We start from the raw sequence: 20,800 nt of genomic DNA, 5'->3' as shown, positions 1-20,800 counted from the left end.
TTGCTGTAGCATTAGCAAAACATGATCAATGTGTGGTCACTATTGTTTAACCATGGCAACATGATTTATTTTCGTTTGCTTGTTTTCCCGACTGAAAAAAAGCTTAAACCAGCATAAGCTGTCTGAGAGAGGGAATGTTTAATAAAACCGTGGCTAATTTTGAAAAGGGGTACATTTTCGAATAAATTTTTTTTCGAGTCTTTCTCCCACACATTGGCTATAGCAAAATTAAACAAAATTTAGATAATGCGCATTGAAACAAAAATTTACTAGTCCTTAACTAAACTAACTAAACCGATTGCCAAAAACATCCTTCACAAAATATGGCAGCAACCAAACGTCATATTTTCAGCTCAACTCTACAGAAGTAAATAGGCTGCTGTGCAATCTGACAGCTGCGGTAATTACTTTACAGTCTTTGGCCTGAGGCCAGTGACCCGGATGTTGAATTGACACTTTATGAACAGTGACCGCCTCACTCACTCAGTCTGCAAGAAACCAGTATAATTAAATCTCTGTGCCTTTATCTACTGGATTAAGACACAAAGCACCTGTGAATAAACTTCGTAACGCGTCTGACATGCATCAAGTCGGTATGATACATTAGGCTACTTTTATCCTCTTCTTCCGCTTATTTTATACTGGTTTTTAGGACGTTGGATCTTTACGTTAATCTTTATCGAGCAGAATGAAAGGAAATGTTGTGGGACAAAGAACTCCAATTAGTGATGGGCCCATCTGATGCTAAACTGGTTCCATGGACCCGAGGGACCAATTTGAACAGGCACGTGCCTGGGGTTCGCTGGCTTCACGCGTGTCTATCCAAGCACCAGACGCGTTCCTTGGTTGCCCGGGAAACGCATCATTTCGCCATCTGTCACGGTCCGGTGTAGTGATCCCTGTCGTGTAGCTGCGACACGGTCTAATATTTACTGCTCTCTAACGATGGAGAACGCATATTGATACACATTTTTTATTCCAGGCATAAACAAACCGAGTGGGCGGAGTAAGCAGACATATCCGCCCACTGAATGCGGACGATTTGACACGCCCTTTATTGCTACAACCCTTATCTAATGATGGACTAAAGGGTAAATGTAAAAAAATCAGACACAAAAATAATAATAATAACTTTTTTTTATTAAACCATACATTTCCCCCAAAACATGTATAAACTGGTTGACCAGGACATTTTCAAGACATGATTTTGTAATTGTGTCATGAATTGAATGTGTCATGAGTTGCTTTCAGGTGAATCTTACCTTTCGCTAAAGAAGTTGAAGGACTACGTGTTGATCTTTATATTACAGACCTTATACCCCTACTGAAAATCCATCCAGCAATTTGTTCCGGTAAATCTTTTGCAATCCATATCCCACATACAGAAATGTGTAACATTGTAGCCTACTGTTGAAATTGATATAGCCCACTTCAAGGAGCCATGTGCATTTAAAAAATGTATAGCCATAGTTTGCATAATGAAATGCTGACAGAGTACTCCGTTATATTGACAATGGCTAAGCATTTTACATAACTAGGATTTTGATCAAGTTACAGGCTTTTGCTTGTAGGTGCGGTGCAAATGTGCAAATGCTAAGGATCACTCGGGAAATGTAGCAAAGAGAAACATTTGACAGGGACGACGATGCTTGATAAGGGTTGTCGCGCCCTCTGCTGGTCGAAGTTATTGAGTGAACATCTTATTATAGATGTCTGGACAGAATAACGCGTAATAAAGATTCGGGAAAGTCAGGATTTTCTATGGATCAAAGGTAGAAAGACCTCGCGATAGATGAAGAATAAAGTTAACCATTTACGTGGTGTTGAAACAGTTTGCGTGCTCCGAAATTTGTGCTATGCAAATCTCACAAATGGATAAAGTTTATCTTTTCATCTAACAGAAATAGCATAGACCATATGTAAATTGAATTCTTTGAACATAATATTTTCCCCAGATAAAATATTAACTGAAAATATTCTTTGTATTAAACAAACATTAATATCTACATTAATATCCTAATTAAAACAAACCTTAATATAAAGAGATATTTAACAACGTTTTATAAACTTAAACTGCCCTTACAGTAAACTGAAACCTTTCTGATAATGGTTATTATTGTTGTTTAACACGTCATACAGTGAATGTAACTTGACACTGAGAGTGTTTGGAGGAGAGAGTGAAAGTTTGACACTGACATTGTTGGCCGATCCGCACAGCTGAGGACAACTGGAAGGTAAGACGATTTCTGCCAATGGATTTTATTATGAATTTTTATCTTTTTAAAAAATACAATACTTGAATCCAAAACACTGATTATAATATGATTATTATCTCATTTAAAAGTCTAACGAATTCTTTATATAGAAAAGTTATGTTAAAACAACCTGGATGGTGTTTTTATAGTTTCAGTATAAGACTTAAAAAAGTTATTTTGGTATCACTGTTAAAGCTATTCATGAGCTGTCATCGACGTTTAGCCTAAAATTAACAGTGTAAGGAAAGACGAAAAGTGCTAAGTTTGTCTTAACCTGACCACATTTATTCAAAGTAGACTGTACATAAGTTTGTGGTTACGATCCACTCACAATAAGAAATGTCAAACTTTTGTTAACACACTTGTGTTATAGATATAGTATACAGTAGGCTACACTGTAAAAAAGCAGCATGAAGTTAAAACAACTTGGTTTTGCAAGTCAATTTAGCCTACTATTTTAAATGTTGACCTGTAAAAAGTTGACATAAGTTAGAAAACTAGTTGAAGCTGTTTAACTAAATTTGCTTAAGTCAAAGTAGCATAAAAATGAATGAAGCTTTATTTGTCATTGTAAAAGTACAACGAAATATGTTTATGTAACAAAAATGCTGCATATTTTGTACAGTTATACATGCCATTAAATAAACATAAATACTGTTGCTCTTATACATGGCAGAAATAAATTGGTTGCCTTAGGTGTTCATATATTACACTGTAAAGCAAAGTTTTTTTTATACCGAAAAATCCATGAGAGAACAAGTATAGTCTACATTTCACCTGTCAGCCCAATATTAGGTGTGATAAATGTCAAGCCCTTTGTCTACAGTACTAATTAAGCAAGGTAAGAGAATCCAGACTAGCTAGTCAGCCAAAAGAAATGTGATTTATTGTGCTGGATAGCCAGCCTGACACATGGGTATTTTGATTTGTATCTGTTTTAGCCAGTTTACCAGAAGAAATACTTTAAGCGTTCATACAATCAAAACCACATCTTATAAAAAGATGACACAATTACATCAAAAATTTAGACTGATGTTTAGGTTTGATGAGGAGCTTGCACGGATGCATGATGCTCTTGGTGCACTTGATCGCCCGAATCGAATGTGTGTTACATTGTGTCAGTGTGTTTCAATGAATGTTCACACCTATCTGTGAGCCGTGAACTGGAGTTTAAGTTTGTGTGTGTGTTTTAGTGTTACTTGAATCTTTGTGTGTGTGTGAACATAAAGCCTCTTTCTATCTGTGGGTTTGTTGAAGACCTCTTCCTCCCCTCCTGTCTGAGTATGGTCGGGTTTCAGTGTAGGTGTGAATGTGGCACCTGTGTGCTGTAATCTTGTGGTGTTGGCTTCCCATGCTCCATCGGTCACAGACCATCAGCCTTCATCATTCACCCATATAACCAGGAGTTTTTGCCTTTTGGTATTTTAAATCATCCAGTCTTTTCATTTCTTAAAATTCTTTTGAACCCTAAACTGTTTTGTGTTTGACAATATCAGATGAGTTGAAATGATTGCTCATGCTCTGTTTCTCATGCTGTACTTGCTTTGACGTCTTTTAGCAGTTTGACTGAACAATAAGTGTGAAATCATAATGAGCTTTAAAAACTGTAAAGAAATAATGAAAAGTATCAGTGTACTCAGTTTTTTTTTTAGTATGTGATGCTAACATTGTATTTGGACTAACATGTGCATGGAATACATGGATTTTGGTAACATGGTAACTATCAGTGGTAGTAGGGGTAAGCGGGGCACAAACTAATGCAGGGTTAATGCAGGGTTAATTGTAGCACGGCTACCAGGGCCGAACAATCAGTGCTTTTGGTCTGTTTCTCTTACTGTCAGAAGATGATCTCCTGTGAATTTGTGAAAGTTTGATGTGTTAACATTAATATGTTTTCAATAAGATATTAAACAAAGAGTGTTTTGATGGCATGGAAGTTAATTTTTTCATCTTATGTTTTTTTCCGATTTCATCAAACCCAACCCTATATTATTTTAATCACTGTCTTGTTACTTAAAACATAACACCATTTTGAAACATGTCAGCAACTCCTATAACTGATAGCTGGGATTGAAAACATTTACACCGCGGGGTTATTGTAACACAGTGTTACAATTAAGCCTCCAGTATACAATGATAATTGAATGAAAACAAATTAAATACTATTAATCAAAATGATAACTGTTAATACAATATCAGGGGAAATAACTCACAATTATGATTTTTTTGTCTTAATTGTGCAGCCCTTTCAAAAAAATATATTTATATGCATTGATGCATAAGATGGTTAGATGAAGGATCATGGATGGATGAATGTGTGGATATCTATCTAATTAAAGCAGATATACAAACAATATCCACAGTTAGTATATAGGCAGAATCGTATTGAATTATTTGTGTTTAAACTAAATTTTCTAGCAGGTATTGTTTGTTACAATTTACCACCTATGGGGTAAGTTGTAACATTTTTCGCTCACTTTTGGTGTAATTTGTTTGTATTTTCCCACAAACAATCTTTAAGGGTTCATTTGTAGCAAAGATGTCTGTGTTGATTATGTAAAAAATGATTAATCTAACATAAATATTTTTGGATGATAGAGCCAAAGCCAAAAAGCATTACTTTGTGCCCTATCTTGCCTACTCTCTGATACCACCATTGTACCATAGTACCAACAAAATAGGCTACTTCTGTACAGAAAGTTTAAATATTTTTTAGATGGACAGCTTTTATTAATATAACCCTCATAGTCTCAGTCATCTTTGTCACCTTCATTTACTCACTGTTTCCTGTTCTTCCCTTGTATACAGACAATCCTGTTTTTTTCATTTTTAAAGAAATGCTCGTCTGAGACTTCTTTTGGCATTTCTTCCGTGCTCACGTAGAAGCACTTTTATAATTAAGGAGAACAAAACCCAATTGTGTCCTATTTGCTATTTCCTCACAAGCCTTTCCTGGCAAGCCCACTACTCCCTTCCACTCACCAAAACCGGCAAGAACTTTAAGAAAATAAATGAGGTGGACCTGCATTAATAAACTTTTTTTTCTGTGCCAGTTTGAATCGCACACATCTGCCCCGCAGGTGTCTGCTTCCCTTCCTCTGCCTTACACGGCCGCCTCATTTATGAGAAGTAAAAGCATGTTTCTGCATGTGCAAACCCCCTCTGATAAATGCTTGTCTGAGTAGGGGGGAAATACAGGACAGAGCATACTTCAGTGGGTATAAGGATGAAATCCTTTCCTATAATGAGAGTGTGTCTGACTGGTACATGTCTGTTTTTTCGTAATTTTTCTGGCGCAGGGTTACATGCATTCTAGCATGATGCATCTTAATGGTCTTAATGCACACCAATTTGGTGTGTAGTGGGAAGAGTTGAAAATATCATTACAAAATAAGAAAATCACGAGTGAGATTCATTTATTATCTCAAGGAGAGTAAATGAAGATTAAATTAAAACTTGTTTGTGTAAACTTGTTTCTGGTTCACATTTTCTCTCTTAATAAAACAGATCTTATAATCTCTTATGTATCTTCTTCAGAGATTTAAAAAAGATGATTCAAAGTGTTCTCAGATTTGCTAAGATTTGCTAAGATTGAAAACATCAAAAGTCATATATTTAAATATAATTTCATTCACTAATATTATTATTTTGTTGTATAAACAGTTCTCATTTGTGAAAAATGAGAACAGAATATATTTTTTTCATGCACATACACGCACACCCATGCACACGCACGCACACGCACACCCATGCACGCACGCATGCACGCACGCACGCACGCACACACACACACACACACACACACACACACACACACACACACACACACACACACACACACACACACACACACACATTAATATGCTTTTAATATGGAGTTATACCAATATAACTTAAAGGCGGAGTCCACGATGTTTGAAAAACGCTTTGGAAAAGGAGACGGGCCGACTACCAAAACACACTTATAGCCAATCAGCAGTAAGGAGCGTGTCTACTAACCGACATCCTTGCCGGGTTGCGTATGTGTGGGGCGGGTCTATCAACAGAAGGTCCAGATTCTATTGGGGTAGGGGCATGTTTGTTTAGGTAATTTCAAATATCAACATTGGCTTTCAAACATTGTGGACTCCACCTTTAATGTACATGCCAGAAATTAAGCTCTGTTTTTGCATAGGCCTACTACAGGGTTAATAGTGCCACATAGTGATCAACAGTAAAAATGACAAATTTGACCTCTTAGCCACATAAAAAATGTGGTTATAATGAAAGTCAATGGGCCAAAAACAGCCACTAACAATAAATGAGGGAGAAAAAAATTTAAACTGATGCTACACAAAAACTAAAGATGCTTCAATGCCAATGTTTTTACCAATCTTTGACATGCCCAAGACTGTGAAAAAGGTTTTAAAAAATCCAGTTAACAATCACTTTTTATATTGAAAATCAGTCATTTTGTGTGTGTTTTTCCCCAAATCAGTGACACCACTTATGAACTTGGCAATTAAAGAGTTAAAATCATGGAATTTTGTGAAGATTTGGTAGTTTTGATTAGTACTGAGGTTGATTAACAGATTTATGAAAAAAAAGGAAAAAATATTCATCTGATACATTTTTATAGCCGTTGAATTTACTGGATGTTTTCATCTACTAACAACACAAAAGGGTAGTAAATTTGCCAACGGTATATTGTTGAGTTTTTTTAAACATTTAAAAGCATTTTATTAAAATATATGTAAAAAATAAGATTTTTTTCACCAAAAATCATTCAATTTGCTAAAACATAGAGAAAGTGTTGGCCAAATTAAGAGTAAAAAAACCCTCTAGTGGATGAAAACGTCCCCAACAACACATAAGAGTTAAATACTGTGTTACTAACTTATAACTAACTTGTAACATCCTAAAAAGATAAAAATGTGTAACTGGGTAGATCTGCATCATTGGGTACAGTGTAAATCCAGAGGCATACAGAGGCATTGGGGGAACAGACGTGCTATTATAATTCATATGTGCAGCAACATTTATATAGTCCATTCAGGACCATTCAGCCATACAAATGCTTTAATTGTGTATATTGTAGATTGTGGTTTTTAAAGGAAGTCCTAAATTTTACCCAGTCTGCAGTTTTCTCAGAAACATATACTTTGGTTACATACAAGATATTGCATACAACATGTTTTTTGTTGTTGTTTTAAAGCTATTAGAAGCAACACAAACTTTTCTTTTCCATCCAGTAGGTCATTATCTGAGTCAGTATGAATAGCCCCTTCAGTCCCAGACGAGAACCAGCACCTGACCTCTCCTGTCTGCTCCAGTACAACGAGTGGCTGGCATGTAGGCATGAAGCCAGTCTGCTGCCCATGAAAGAAGATCTGGCCATCTGGCTAAACAGAATCCTTGGTAAGAAAAATAAAGTAAAATCGTAAGTGCATAAACATTCGTGATTACTGCCAGCTTCTGGTTTTTACAATGTATGATTTATTTATCATCGAAAGCTGGGTTTAAACCCCTAAGAACTGTTAAAAACTTGAAACATTGACCTACAAAAGGTCAAATGTATCTAACCTGCTAGTTTTAAGTAAACAAGTACATGTAGCAATGCAGTTTCACATACCGCTATACCTAACAGGGCTTTCAAACAAAAGTTAATCTTGGTTAGTCTTTCATATAGTTGGCACTTGCATTACTGTGCTTATTTACAATATCAAGAAAAGTGCTATAAACAATACATGCTACATGTAGCTAGAGCGTATTGTCAAAATATCCGTACAAGAAAACTATCTTCCATGATGCTATTGTGTACAAGCACTCTTTGCTTTCCATGAAGAGAGTCAAGAATGGAAATATTAAAATAAAATGTAAATAATTATAAACATGCAGCCAGTGTGACAACAGTAGTTTGAGACTAAAGTGGATGGAACAAAGTAAGAAATGTTTTAAGGTAATCATAAATGAGATGAGACAGTATAATGGGGGAGGTTAGTTGATCAGAGTGGTCTCAGGCTGGGTGTACATCTTAATCTTTAGGGTGTCATTTTCAGGCCTTTTACAGCACCCATAAATTGATGTTGGCAGGTTAACGCATGGAAACTTCTAACTGTAGCTCAAGTGTGTCAAACAAAGTTATGAATTAGAAATTATGGTCATCTTTGGTCACATTTATCACATGTGCGACAGCAGTAAACCCACTTATTTTATCATCAAGCACGGCTTTAGGGAAAGACTGTCTGCATGTCTTGTGCTTTCCACATGCAGTTTTTGCATCTCTGCTCTGTCAGCAATTTTAGCAAGATCTGTGTCTATACTGTATATATATCTCAAAGTTAAATTTTTTGCTATTTCCCACTGCTTGGTGTTGGCAAAAGCTAACAAATACAATTTGCAACTTGTCTGCACATTAGATAATGGTGTTTACACAGAAAATTTAAATGGATTTGTATTCTTTTGCCATCTGGATCAGTGTTACATGTTGTTGTGTTAAAACCTTAAAAGAGGAATTGAATTGCCTTGTTCAAATAGACCGATTTGTAACATGTACTGGCGTGTCCATACCATTCAGTTGGCTGTTGTTAGAAGCTCTGACAATAAGACAACAGTTGACTTTAGAAGCTCAGTGAAAACCATTATATAATGGGGTCAAAACAGCAAACCTTTAAACCATTAAACCGGTGGTACATAATGGGTTTAGAGATGCAACAAACTTAGAAATGAGAGGAGACACAGGAAAAAATAAAGATGTATGCAGAACGTCCCTTTGTTTAGTGTTTCTGTCTGTATAGAAGCTGCTGGGGTTTCTTCTCACACCATCCTCATGCACGTCACACACCTCTTTTCCTGTTGATCTGAATCAAGTGGTATGGCTTTGTGGTTATTGGACAGCAGGAGATCACTTTTGTTTCATTACACACATCTCTTCCTCTTTGAGCTAATGACCATCCACAGTCATTCTGCACATCAGGACTTCTGTTTTGTTGTGGTTTCCCTCCTCCTCCTCCACCTCCACCTCCTCCTCCACCTCCACCTGAATTTTTTTCCCCAAGGCGCCCTTCCCGCTTCGGTACTGTTGCATCTAAATCTGTATGTACTTAACACCCATGCCTCAGGAATGCATATGCACAGCCGTGAGAATCCTAAGTGTATTTAGAGGATTTTTGGGTGATCTTCAGGTACAGTACAGAAGAAAAAGAAGAGAAGATAGTTTGTGAAAGGGGTAAAACAGAAACCATTAAACCTCTGATGTAGGCTATTGGTATACGGTTAAGCTTTTTTCTGTAATTGATCAGTATGTGTTGTACAGCATTTCAGGTTATACATATTCCTCATTAAATTCTTAGTCTAAAAGTTGATTCTCCTCTCAATGTTCAGGTTTGGATATAACAGCTGAGAGTTTCATGGACAGGCTGGACACCGGTGTAGTCTTATGTCAGCTTGCAGAGGAGATACAGGAGAAGATGATTCTGACCAGCAATGATGACAAGGTGCTTACAGTAAACACTTGCATACACAAGCATGCAGCTTTTAACTCTATATATTTATGGGCATTTTGACAAAAGGCATGTGCTTATATAATGAGTGTATTGTAATGTGTTTTCTCTTGTAATTATATGTGTCAGGAATGGTCAAAACAAGAACCCAAATGCGGACACGAAAGAAAGGGGTTGCCATTCGTGCCAGTTCCGACGGACACGTCCCAAACTTGTTTTCTGGTTCGTTCTCCGGAAGTCGTGTTGCTCGACCGCATACGTCATCGAAGTTCTCACATTTCAGTTAAAATACATTAGAAAATTAAGATTTATTTCTTTTAAGACATACAATCATTCTTACCTTGAAATGTAACTGCTGCTTTTCTGAAATTAAACCCGAAATATTAAACCTTGATGACGTATGCGGTCGACCAACGCGACTTCCGGAGAACGAACCTGAAAACATCTTCGGGACGTGTCCGGCAGAACTGGCACGAATGGCCACCCTAACGAAAGATACAAAATAATAATTTATTTAATACAAAACAGAAAACAAAACCCACGATGGGGCAAACAACAATAAACAAAACTTCAATACAAACGACCAACTAGACTAAACTTGACTGACACTAACCTAGACTAGGCATAAATAATCACAATACTCACAAGGAAGACGGACAAATGCACGAATAAAGAAAATCAAACACAAGGACTTTAAATAGGGACAAAATTAATTACAAACACCTGAAACAAATGACAAGTAAGGGATCAGGGAAAAAGTGACGAGACCCGGGAAATGCGTGGTCAGAATAAACCAATACTAAAACCACGCCTCTCCCACATAAAACATGGTACTGTCAGAACCCTGTCACAATGAACTAGATGAAATCCAAGACAAGATCCAGACAGGATCCTGACAATATGGTTCCATTGACTTATTTGCTAAAATTTGTATATTAGAGACACTCACAACTACACTCTTAGAACGAATGTGTTAAAAACAACACATTAGTGTTGATTCTGGGACAACACACTAAATGCGTTGTCGCAGGATCCACACATCTCTGTATTATTATTGAAACAACACATTTTGTGTTATTTTTAACACAACTTGTGTTATAGTTTAACACAAAATCAACACAAAATGACACATAATGTGTTAAAAGCTTAACACACAAAGATATGTAAATCCTTTCTAAGAGTGTACTTATTTTCTTTGCACAACCAATTCCCTCAAATGTGCTGAATAAATGGTCTCAATGCAACACCTTTTAAATCATTACTGTCTTACTAATGAGCTGATAAATAGCAGCCTGGATCGATGTGACATTTATAAGGGGAACAAGAGTAATCCAGAGAGCCACATAAATCATGGGCCATTCATATATAAAATTGATAAATAATAAATGAAGCACAATTACTCTGCTGCAAGGGTACATACACATAATTAAAACTGTGGAACTACAACATTTTCATTTATTAATTTGGCAGACACATTAATCTTACAGCGCATTCAGATGTTTAATGTGCATAGTTAAAGGTGCAGTGTGTAATTTTTAGAAGGATCTCTTGACAGAAATGCTAAATAATATACAAAACTATATTATCAGGGGTGTATAAAGACCCTACATAATGATTATGTGTTTATTACCTTAGAATGAGACATTTTTTTATACATACACCGAGGGTCCCCTTACATGGAAGTCGCCATTTTGTGCCGCCATGTTTTTACAGAAGCTCTTAAAGGACAAACTTTTTTCCTTAGTTGTCTCTGGCGATGACACGTTTGTCCGGTGGCGGATACCGTAGATTCTCTATGTGTTTCAAAAGCAAGAGGTGAGCAGTGGACTGAGCCTTTGGCTGCAATCCGCAACCTCGCCACTAGATGCCGCTAAAATTTACACACTGCACCTTTAAAAGTAACAATTGTGAATGTATTTATAATAGACTTTGAACTATGATTTTTAGGAATTCAGGAACTTTTTGTATTCATTTTAATAATAATTTCTTGTGTTGTGCCATGAATGAAAAAATCTCTCTGTAGGGTAGAGGGCATATCATGTTCTGAAATAAACCTCCCACGCATTGCTGACAATCTGTCAGCATCTGATGGTGACCTTCACCTGCGTGTCTGGATGTTGGTCCTGTGGGATATTTATACTCAGCTGAGGGCTTATGGTGAACATGTAGCAGTAGAGGAAGATAACAAATTTTGGAGACTACTTTAATAATAAACTTTAAAGAGAGTGATGCAAGGTTCATTATTAGATAATATAACCACCTAAAAGAAGGACAACTGTGTGTTGTGATATTTTAAAATACAACATATTCAAATCTGTACCAGATAAGTCTCTTTTGTGTCTCATAGCCATTTATTCGCCGCGTGATAAGGTGGCGGCCTGATGCAACACCGGGATCGTTCTTTGCTCGGGACAATACAGCAAACTTTCTGTACTGGTGCCGTAAGATTGGGGTGGCTCAGTCACATCTTTTTGAATCGGAAGATCTTGGTAAGTATTCAATGGGGCACCATATTCGCTTGTCCCATCAACATGTATAAAAGTCTTTTGTTCAATTCAGTTCCATTTTATTTTATTTATATAGCGCTTTTCACAATTGTTCATCGTTCCAAAGCAACTTTACTTGAAACAGAAAAAAACCTGAAAAGCAAAGAACAAAATATAGTTTAGCATGGAGTATTTGAAGTTTTTCAAATTTATTTCTTATTTAAATAATGTAATAAGTAGTACTTCATTCCAAATTATATTCTGAACATAGTCTAGAATGGAGATATTCAATTTTGTTAGCAATAGTATAATGCAATATCTAATACTCTAATACTAACTAACTGATACTAATTGACTTCCGTCCAATGTACAAGCCATAGATATAGTATGTATACGGTTATGAGCCTTATGTGAGAGAGCTGAGGTTAGGCATAAGCGTGACCTCTGACTGAGCGTGACACATGATTACAAATCATTATGAGATGCCATTTTGGATAAACTAATTCCTATAACTTGATTCCTTGGTTTCAGTACAAGTTTAGTTCAAGTGAAAGTGATTCCTAACATTATTTTTGAGGCTCACATCCTTCAAGTCCATGTGCTTGCTGCTTTCTCAGACAGTGTTTGGATATTACTTCCAGCACAAATACTATTAAACTGACTTTTGACGGCTTTTTCACTACAGAAAGCTCAGTGTCGGCCATGAACACTTTTTACATTTTGATCATTCAATGATCGGTCTTGTGGGGCTTTTGTCCAAGATCTGTTTAATAGACAAGCAGTATCAACATCTTTTCAAAATCTTTTGCCCCTTGCTACCCAATGAATAATGGAGAGAAAGAGTAGAAAATAGAAGTAAAAGGACAGTCAGTCAAAGGAAAATTGGGAATAAAAATAGGGTCAAAGACAGACAGAAGAATGGAATAAATAAGGAAAAGGATCTTGTGCCTGTGAGCTATCATCACAAGTGGATGCTAAAAAAATAACTGGATTAGTAGAAAAAAGAGTGAAAGCTAAAGGCCATTGTTAATAACTTGTTTAACAGCATTAAAACACTTTTCTCATAGCCTTTTAGTTCTGGTAAGTTCAAGGATTGTCACATGGTTTACAACCTGAAGGTTTAGTACAGAACCAATGTGTAGATCTCGATGTGTTTGTGTGCGTGCTGTACTCTATATGTACACATTACACTACATTGCACATACACATGCCTGACCATTTCGATGGTTTTTATGAATGCCACTAATTAGGAAAGAACATCTATCATAGAGTTTGGCTTCATATCGAGGCTTTTCATGCATTTATTGTTTTTGTGTTTTTAGGGATTTACACATTCAAAGCTTCAAAATATCAAGACAGACAGATTTCTGTATAGGTTCTAATGATGTGTTTAAGACAAGTTTCAACACCCATTTTCCATTAATTAGTTTGCACATCAAGGATATCACTCTAGTCCTTACAAGCACAACACTGTTTTTTTCTGCATTCAAGCTCAGTCAGATATCATGACTTGATGCTGTCTGGCCGACTGATGTTGATTAGAATCTCAGTATGGTTGACAGTCTTCAGCTATCTTTTCTTCAAGGCAAGTGTCATTGTCCAAGGGAAATGGGTGCGGCCTTAATAGCAAATATTCTGAACTGAAATTTAAGGCTGTCTCTGCGGAGCAGTTTTCTTCAGATAAACAGAGATATGATATTTCATGTCTTTTTGCGGCCTATTGTCTTGCACAATATATAATTTCAGTCTCAAACATACCGATGTCATGGATAGTAGAAACACCTTAAAGGAATAGTGTGACCCAAAACCGAATGTTTTGTCATGTCAGCCTAATATCATTTTAAACTTGATTTACCTGGTTGGAAACCACAATGAGATGTTTTTTAAGGAAGTCTGGGCCCGGTTGCAAAAAGCACCTTAAGGGGTTGTGCACACCAAAACTTTTAAACGCAGCCAAGCGCTTTTTAGCTGTGATACTCGAGCTGTGAGCCGGTTGGTTGTTGTGATACTTGTCCCGCCTCTCCTCCACTGTGATCGGACGGCCGTGTGAGTACTGACATTGATGAGCAGAGCTTTTCACCCAAAGTTGAATCTCTTTTAACTCTCGACGCTCAGCGCAGAGAGCGGAAAAACCGCCGAGCGCCAGCTTATTTTAAAAACGCAGAGTTTCCATTGGACTCAATTGAAAACATGTGCCGGCCACGGGCGTAAAAGCTTTGGTGTGCATGCCCCCTAAGTGTAATTTTCCTTTAAGTTCACCCTCATGTTTCCCTTAAACTTAAGGGTGTTGCAGAAAAAAACTTACATTTTTTCTGTTTCTGTTGTGTCTTCATGGCAACAATAGTATTTTATAACGGCAAACCTGGGTCGCTGTCGTTAAAAACTTAACGATTACCCTTACCTAGGTGATCCGTTTAAGGGATTATACTGTATGCAACACCCTTAAATTATTCTCTGAGGTAAGGGGAATTTACTCCTTAAGTGTCATACTTAGGGAAAAACTTAAAGGGATAGTTCGGCCAAAAATGATATTAAACCCATGATTTACTCACCCCCAAGCTGTCCGAGATGCATATGCCCATCGTTTATCAGACAAACACATTTTCAGTTATTTTAGAAAATGTTTCAGATCCTTCAGCCAATCAAACGTGAAGCCATGGGGTCCACGACCTTCAAGTCCAAAAAGTGTGCATCCTTCACAAAATAAATCCAAACGGCTCCAGGATGATAAACAAAGTCCTTCTGAGGGTAATCCGCGCTGTTTTGTTGTAGAAATATCCATATTTAAAACTTTATAAACCAAAATAACTACCTTCCGGTAGCGCCGCCATCTTAGACTCCTCTGTATTCAGGAGAGAGTATTAGCGTAGTGTACGCACTTTTCTTAGTGATATATGACATATTCGGAGGGCGGGGGCACAGAGCAGCAGCAGAGAAACCAATGTAAGCTGCTTAAGCTCTCATCCTGAATGGCAATGTGACTAAGATGGCGGCATTACCGGATGCGAGTTATTTTGGTTTATAAAGTTTTAAATGTGGATATTTCTACAACGAAACTGCGCGGATTACCCTCAGAAGGACTTTGTTTATCATCATGGAGCCGTTTGGATTTACTTTGTGAAGGATGGATGCACACTTTTTGGACTTGAAGGTCGTGGACCCCATAACTTCACATTTGATTAACTAAAGCCCTTTTTACACAGACATTCCGTAAAATACACGGGAAAGGCATCCTGGACTTTTCCGGAATGGTTAGATTTTTTTGTTCATTCACACTGACATGTTTACCCGGCATCTGATGATCCCAGAAAGACATGTGACCTGTTGAAAGTCCCGCCCTCTCTTCTACGCAGCGTCTGAAGTTTGCAAATTATTTATTATTCCTCTCGCCAGAAACTACTCGCGTGCATTTTTGTTTATAAGACTATAAAGGAGCGCGTGATACGCCGTTCTAATGCTGGTAAATGATCTCAGCTTCAGAGTGGATATTTGACGAGCTCCCTGAGCTCTGCTTTAATACAGTTTTCAGACATTTCTCATCGTGATTGTTTATACGCATTTAAAACCCACATTTTGAGGAGCTGAACGATATATCTTGTTGGGCTGACACGGGTATTTTTGTTTATTATAGCTCAAATGAGCACGTGACGCGATATTCTTTATGCTGCTGAATGATCTCCGTTTCAACACAGTAAGTGACGAGCTAACTTACCTGATATCTGCTTCAGTCCAGTTTGCTGACATTTCTCGTTGTGAATGTTGTAAAACCCTAATTTTAAAGAGTTGAACCAACTTCATGTTGCCATGACACGCGCGTCCTCACTACGGCACGTGCGTCATTGTTTTTGCGTCTCATTTATCATATCCTGATAACTGCTTCAATCTAGTTTGCAACATTTCTTGTGTTGAATGTTTATATGCATGTTATCATTCATTTTAAGGAGCTGAACCATAACTTTTGTTGTGATGACACGCGCGTCCTCACTACGACACGCCCATTACGGCATTGTTTCGGCTTCTTGTTCACACAAGGCAACGATCCCAGAAGATTAACGGGACGAGTTTGTGTTCACACAGACGCTTGTCTGGCAATTTTACGGTTATTTTCTGGGACCAAAGGTCTGTGTGAATTGGGTTTTAAAGATCTAAAACATTTTCTAAAATAACTGAAAATGTCTTCGTCTGAAAAATGATGGACATATGCCTCTCGGACGGCTTCGGGGTGAGTAAATCATGGGTTTAATATCATTTTTGGCCAAACTATCCTTTTAAGGTGCTTTATGCAACCGGGCCCTGAGCTCTAAAAGAAAGGACATGAAGAATAAAGACATAAAGCAAGTTCTCCATAATAAACAGCAGAGACAGAATATCATATTTTGTGTTCTGCAAATGGAAACAAATGTCCACCAGAGATAGGGTCAGGAAATAAACGTTCATTTTTGGGTCAACTATTTCTTTAAAATTATGTTGTGTACTTAAAAGCAAGTTTATCACATTGTGTGCGTTTTACCAGTTCTTCAGAGGCATCCCAGGGACGTTTGCTTGTGTCTCATGCAGCTCGGGAGAATTGCTTCAAGGTTGGTTCTCTCAATTCTTTCCAGTTTTTCCTGTTGCATATGACGATCATATAGCCTTTCAATCATAACTGACTGAATTTCCTCCCCAGGTATGGAATTGAGCCTCCTGCACTTGTGAAGCTAGAGAAAGAGATTGAAAAAGAGGAGGGTGGCTGTTTGTCACCATCAATGTTTTATTCCTCACCTCTGTCCTCTCCATCCACTCCACCTCTCTTCTTCCCGACTGATCCAAACCCCCCTCCGGTCTCAACATCGTCTCCTTTCCCGACACCCATCTCTCCTGCCACACCACCTGCCTCGCCTCCTCTAGACCCACATCCCTCTCCTCCTTTACTCGCTACCCCTCCCCCAGATTTAATCTCCCGGCCTTCCAGCATCACTGACTTAAACACCCAGTCCATACCACTGCCTGCATCACCCTCTACACCATCACCTGTCAGCACACCCATCAAATCTTTATCAGCCACACCTACAAAATACCTGGCAAAGTTTAATGGAAAAAAGAATACTGGTAACCTGCTGGATGATATTGTGAGTGCCTAAACTTATTCCTAAACTCTGTAGCTTTGGCCTCTTTAGTAAGGAATTATTTTCTCTTTTGTTTTAGGTAAGGCAGATATCAGAGGATCCACCCTGCAAATGTCCAGTCAAATTCTGCGTCGAAAAACAGCCAAAAGGGCATTATCGTGTTGGAGACAAAGTTCTCTATGTCAGGGTACGTGCCGCTGCTTCCTTTACCTGTCGTACCTGTGAAAATGATACTCAAAATGTTACTCAATATTCATTATTACCCACCTACAACCTTCAGTCTTGATTCCATTGACTTTTATGGAAATACATGAAACGATATGTAAAATCAAGTTCAAAGCAATAATGTGTCTGCCAGCAATGGTGTGTTTTGACTGTTTCTGTAGAGGCACAAATATTAGTTTTGAACCTGAGAGAGAGCACAGTACTCATTCAAGGCAAAGCCTCGTGGGAGCTGCTGTTGCCTGGCAACATGAAGAAAAGGTTCACACCTTTGAATAGGGAAATGCGAGGCTCAGACTAACAAATGTCTGGGATCAGATAAATCTTTTCACAAGTACTCTAAGAGAACATAAATAATGCACCTTGTGCCAGAAAACAAAAAGTAAATCATTCTTTAAAAAATATTTAGTAACCCTATTAAAAATACACAAAGAAGTAAAAGTATAGGAAAACCTTTACAGGATTTTGACATGCAAAGGCCTCTAAACCCTTCTGGGAATAGTTAAATTCTTCACCTGAAACTCATTACACACTTAATTAAACATATTGGAATTCAATTATATAACATCCACAATCTATATTTGTAACATTAATAGCCATCAATAAAGCTGATTTGATCATTATAGCAAATTGAACACTTTAACAAGAGCTTTCTGCGACATACTAAACAGTTTCTTGTCTACATTCTGTGGATCCATTGGTATCATCTAGTTCAATATTTAGTCTCTATTTAACATTTGTGTGTTTTTTGTGTCCTTTATGGTTTTCTATTATTATTTAAATCAATAATTGACACTCATTTACAGTGGCGACTCGTGACTGCTCTTTCAAGAGGCGCAAATTCAAAATATGTGTTAATATCATGTGTCATGTGTGTTGCTCGTGTTTTCAAAATATGTGTTTGTTGCGTCATGTGAACCATGTGCATCACGTGTTTTGTCAACATAAGTGCCTGCTGCATACGCGTCAAAACCATTTATAATAAAAGAGACGCTCACGTTCACAAAAAACATACGTATGAGGAACAAAAAAGGAAACGTCCGTTCGGACCGAAATCTATGATTTGTTCAACATTTTTTGGTCCTACGCCTTTCACAGATGACATAAATTTCTACAAATACATTTAAACAACTTAACACAGTGATTGCTATCAGGATGTGAGGAGACTTTTAACCAGCATAACTAAAAATGTTTCAGGATCAAATCTGTTACCCTACCTTTAACAGTAAACTCTGATAACGGCACTTATTTTGACAAAACACGTGATGCACATCGGTTCACTCGACGTGCAGAACGCATATTTTGAAATCATGAACCACACACATGACGGGCTACATACATGTTGTGACGAACTTCGCATCGAGCGCCCTCGAAAAAGAAGTCAACAGCCGCCACTGGTCATTTACTACATTTACACAATTTGGACACTTTTAAAGAGACAAGTAATGTTTGAAATGCTGTATTTAAGCTATTATATCAAAACAATCATAAACCAAATATTTAATGTAGCTGACATTTACTAGCTGTTTAAATATTTACTATAGTAGCTGTTAGTTCATGAAAGGAAATTTGAGAAGATTTGATGCCAAGCAAAAAGCAAGAACAGGACTGAAAATGAAAAGCAGAATCAACAGTTTATTGATAAATGATCAGGTCATTAACAGCATGGTTTCATTCAGAGATAAACAGTGACAGCTTTGCTTGTGGTGGCTCCTCCCGTCCCTTTTGTGATTTTTTTCAATCAGGCAAATCCTTCAGGGTGGCAGCGTGTGTGACTGAAGAAGAAAAGCAGGCGCTTTCTATCAAAGATCCAATTAGCATAAAGGCAAAGCGAGCGAGAGAGAATGGCTTACTATAGCAAAGTATAAGAGAAGCTTTTAATATCATTTCTCAGGCTTCTTTTTAGTGCAGAGGGAATGCAAGCCCTTTTTACTTTTATTTTGAAAATGAAAAGCGAGGTAAGATCCATTAGATCTTTACAATAGCTGAGCCATGTCCCAAAGAAGAGAAGACTCAAACGTGATTTATACCATATCCGTCATTACTGAAGGATGTTAATGGAGTCATGAAAATGAGCAATACCCCTCTGTTTAGATCTTATCAGAAAGATGAATGCCATTTTAACACTGACCCATTAAAGTTTTTTTTAATACACCTAACTGACGACACTATGAGTCTATTTCACAATTTTAGAGACTTGTGCCACTTTAAGTACACGTGTATATTTTTGCTGTTAATGTTCTCTTAGGTTTATCTTTCTGTTTAATGTGTTTAGTAACTGGGGAAATATTCAGCATTTATTGTTGTTGAAGGAAAACACCACAGTTTTTCAGTATTTTGCTGTGTTCTTGCCTGAACTTAGATGAATTATTACATACCTATCTTTTTTCAATGGGTGCATTTTTAGTCTTTGTGCAGGGCCTCGTGGGTTTGTTGGCATTTGGCCTAGTCCCATTCATTCCTATGGCTCCAAACAGGGATGAATTTAGAAGCCAACAAACACTTTTATGTTTTCCCTATTTAAACACTGTTACACGAGTAAGTATGGTGGCACAAAATAAAACTTTTGTTTGGAGCCATACGAATGAATGGGGCTAGGCTAAATGCTAACACATTCAAGAAGCGCTGTACAAAAATTAAAAGTGCATGCATTGAACTTTTTTGCATGTATTAATTTATCTAAGTTGAGGCAAAAACATAGTAAAATATTGAGAAATGGTGGTGTTTTCCTTTAAAGAAAGAGCAAATAAAGAGTTAGATATAGATCTTATACAGGTGAGTAGAGAAAGGCTGCAAATGAGTATGCAGACAGCAAAACACAAACATAGATGGCCTTGTTTCATTATTTCTGTAGCTATTTAATATGGTTTTAAATAGATTTTCCTCTCTGTACATTATATAGGCACAAGCATACGCTATTTTTGCAGTCTTAACCATTTCATCTTCTGTCTATGTCACACTTTGCTACTACTGTGAACACGGCAGACAGTGTTACTCAAACAGGCCATTTTTAAATGATGTGGAGACCAACTCTGTAAGAAAGGGTACAATCTGCCATCTAGTGGTGATTGTGTTAACAACAGATCCTCCAAATTCATTTTTCAGATTAAAATCAGTGGTTAAAATCATTCACAATCTCATAAAATTAGAAGACGAGACTGTAGCCTGAGTTTCATAAGCAGGGTCGCATTTGTAAAAGCATGAATGGAAAGTCGGCTTACAGTAGACCGCTCAAAATGCACATGCAGCAT

The 20,800-nt window shown here is 37.3% G+C and overlaps 1 protein-coding gene across 4 annotated transcripts in view; it reads left to right on the top strand.

Annotated features, from left to right (window-relative positions):
- The first annotated feature begins 306 nt into the window (after nucleotides 1-306).
- Nucleotides 307-20,800, top strand: part of gas2b (growth arrest-specific 2b) — a 23,869-nt gene continuing 3,375 nt past the window's right edge. The window contains exons 1-8 of one of the 4 annotated variants that reach the window (XM_055203880.2): nucleotides 307-593; nucleotides 2,140-2,234; nucleotides 7,490-7,652; nucleotides 9,618-9,730; nucleotides 12,084-12,225; nucleotides 16,736-16,799; nucleotides 16,889-17,330; nucleotides 17,407-17,514. In XM_055203880.2, the coding sequence (XP_055059855.2) occupies nucleotides 7,508-7,652; nucleotides 9,618-9,730; nucleotides 12,084-12,225; nucleotides 16,736-16,799; nucleotides 16,889-17,330; nucleotides 17,407-17,514 (1,014 nt within the window). In that variant the 5' untranslated portion in view covers nucleotides 307-593; nucleotides 2,140-2,234; nucleotides 7,490-7,507. The other 3 variants (XM_055203869.2, XM_055203884.2, XM_055203874.2) reach the window with 3 other exon arrangements.

This window comes from Misgurnus anguillicaudatus, chromosome 21 (genome assembly GCF_027580225.2).
Source record: "Misgurnus anguillicaudatus chromosome 21, ASM2758022v2, whole genome shotgun sequence".
NCBI lineage: Eukaryota > Metazoa > Chordata > Actinopteri > Cypriniformes > Cobitidae > Misgurnus > Misgurnus anguillicaudatus.
Note: the sequence above shows the minus strand (reverse complement) of the source record. Positions and strands in the feature narration are given on the sequence as shown.